The 2217-nt window shown below is 39.9% G+C and overlaps 1 protein-coding gene across 4 annotated transcripts in view; it reads right to left on the reverse strand.

The window, feature by feature from the left end:
• MIA2 (MIA SH3 domain ER export factor 2) overlaps nucleotides 1-1895 on the reverse strand; it is an 83195-nt gene extending 81300 nt beyond the window's left edge. For 3 of the 4 annotated variants that reach the window (XM_025201333.1, XM_025201338.1, XM_025201342.1), the window contains exon 1: nucleotides 1632-1889. In XM_025201333.1, coding sequence (XP_025057118.1) covers nucleotides 1632-1743 — 112 coding nt within the window. In that variant the 5' untranslated portion in view covers nucleotides 1744-1889. Of the gene's footprint in view, nucleotides 1-1631 lie in introns of all 4 variants that reach the window. The other variant, XM_014519238.2, reaches the window with a different exon arrangement.
• Nucleotides 1896-2217: the final 322 nt, after the last annotated feature.

Here is a 2217-nt window from a genome sequence, read left to right on the forward strand (position 1 = left end):
CACAGCATACATACAGGCTGGGGAGTTCCCTTCTTGAAAGCACAGAGGCGGAAAGGGATCTTGGAGTCATTATTGACTCCAAGATGAACATGAGCCGCCAATGCCAGACCGCAGCCAGCAAGGCCAGCCATACCGTGTCATACATCCAAAGGTGCATCTCAAGCTGGTCCAGAGAGGTGATACTCCCCCTCTATGTGACTTTGGTCAGGCCACAGTTGGAGTACTGCGTCCATTACTGGGCGCCACACTTCAAAAGGGATGTGGCCAGCCTGGAGAGGGTTCAGAGGAGGGCCACCAGCTTGGTGAGAGGGCAGCAGGACGGGCCCTATGAGGAGAGACCGAAGGACCTGAACCTGTTCAGTCTCAGCAAGAGGAGGCTGAGGGGGAACCTGGTGGCTGCCTACAAACTCTTCAGGGGAGATCAACAGCAAATAGGTAGAGTCCTTTTCTCCCCAGCACCACCTGGGGTGACAAGGAACAATGGTAATAAGCTGATGGAGAATAGGTTTAGGTTAGAGATCAGAAGGCAATATGTTACGGTCAGGGTGGCCAAAATCTGGAACCAACTTCCCAGGGAAATGGTCCTTGCCCCTACCTTGGGCAAATTCAAAAGGAGGTTGGATGATCACCTGTCTGGGGTCTTGTGAACCCAGCAATCATTCCTGCCTGTGGCAGGGGGGCAAGCTAGATGATCTGTTCAGGTCCCTCCTGACCCTAGCTACTGTGAAACTATGAAACTGGCTCCAGGTTAGATGCGACTAAGATAGATTTCACAATGATAATGACAGAGGTGGCTTTTCTATAAATTATCCATTTTCTATCACTGCCTATTTCTGATGCCGTGGCAAGCCTTAGAATCTCCTGCATAATCCTCTATGCATACTTTCTCCCCAAAATTTTTAAAAGTTTTTCTGCCCTATTTCTAAAACAATTTTTACCTGCAATTCATGTCATAGCAGGAATAACAAAGAAGGATACACTGGCAATGTCTGACAAAAAAGACTGAAAAAATTAAAAGTGAAAATCAGGTAAAATCACTTATAATGTGAAAATCAGGTAAAAACATTTTGCTGACTTGGGCCATAAGTGTTCTCTAAATATGATTATTGCATAGCTTCCTGTGATCAGAGACCTGGCAAAGAATATCTTAAATTCAAAAGTTTGTCTAACTTTATCCCAGCTACATGGTTGGTCCAATAAACAGTATCCCCCTCAGAAATTCTTGCCACCTGCATAATTTTTATATTTATTCTCCATTTACAGATGTATCTATCGGAATTTAAAAAAAAATGTTTGTATTCAGAGAAAAATGATTTTGAAAAATTTAAGGCTTCTTAAAGTTGACTATTTGGCCGAAACTCATGGAAAACTCTTAGCTCCAAGCTTTGAGTATAATGGTAATAAGCATATCTGCTGAATTTTGACCTTCAACATATTTGTATAACATATATTTCTCCTTTTAAAAAAAATACATATAGGTTAACCACTCATAAAACTAATACTTCAACAACAATGCATTAAAGCATTTAGACGTTCCACATTGTCTTTCAAATTGCAGTCTTCTACATTATGATTTGTAATGATTGTACATGGACACAACATTTACTAAGAAACAACAAGTTTATACTTACTTGCACATTCCTGATCGCCACAATTTTTCCACTTTGAAAGTACCTTTTCACTCTGTAGACTCGTTAAAAATGAAATTACCAGCAGAAAAATCATCTTATCTAAAAATTCCATAATGCTAGAAAAGAGTAAATCTAGAACATATTAAAATGATGCAAATTCGATTGACATGCATTTAGCAGATGCATCCACTCTCAATTTATAAGTCTAACAAAACATTGAAAAATAAACCTGTGAATCCATTTTCCCTCTGGTTTCAGTCTCTCCTTAAGCAGAAGTGAGCCAGGTTCCACAATTTGCAGAGTCAGGTATCCTGATCACATACATAGGCTTAATAATTAACTAAGTGTTGATAACTGGACTATAGTATTTTGAATACAGATACACTATCTTCCCACTAAAGTTTGAGGCCTTTTAGAAACCAAAAAGCAGGTGGGTTTTCCTGTACGTAGCCTGAGGAAGATTGGGTGGGGGAAGCTCAGAAGTTCAACAATTCAGTGCATTTGTGAAAATTGTGATTTATTTTCTGGATTGTTGAGGGAAGTATATTAACTATATTTTTCAACAGATTTTGAGCTAGGTTGTTCA

Source organism: Alligator sinensis, unplaced genomic scaffold (assembly GCF_000455745.1).
Source record: "Alligator sinensis unplaced genomic scaffold, ASM45574v1 scaffold280_1, whole genome shotgun sequence".
Lineage (NCBI taxonomy): Eukaryota > Metazoa > Chordata > Crocodylia > Alligatoridae > Alligator > Alligator sinensis.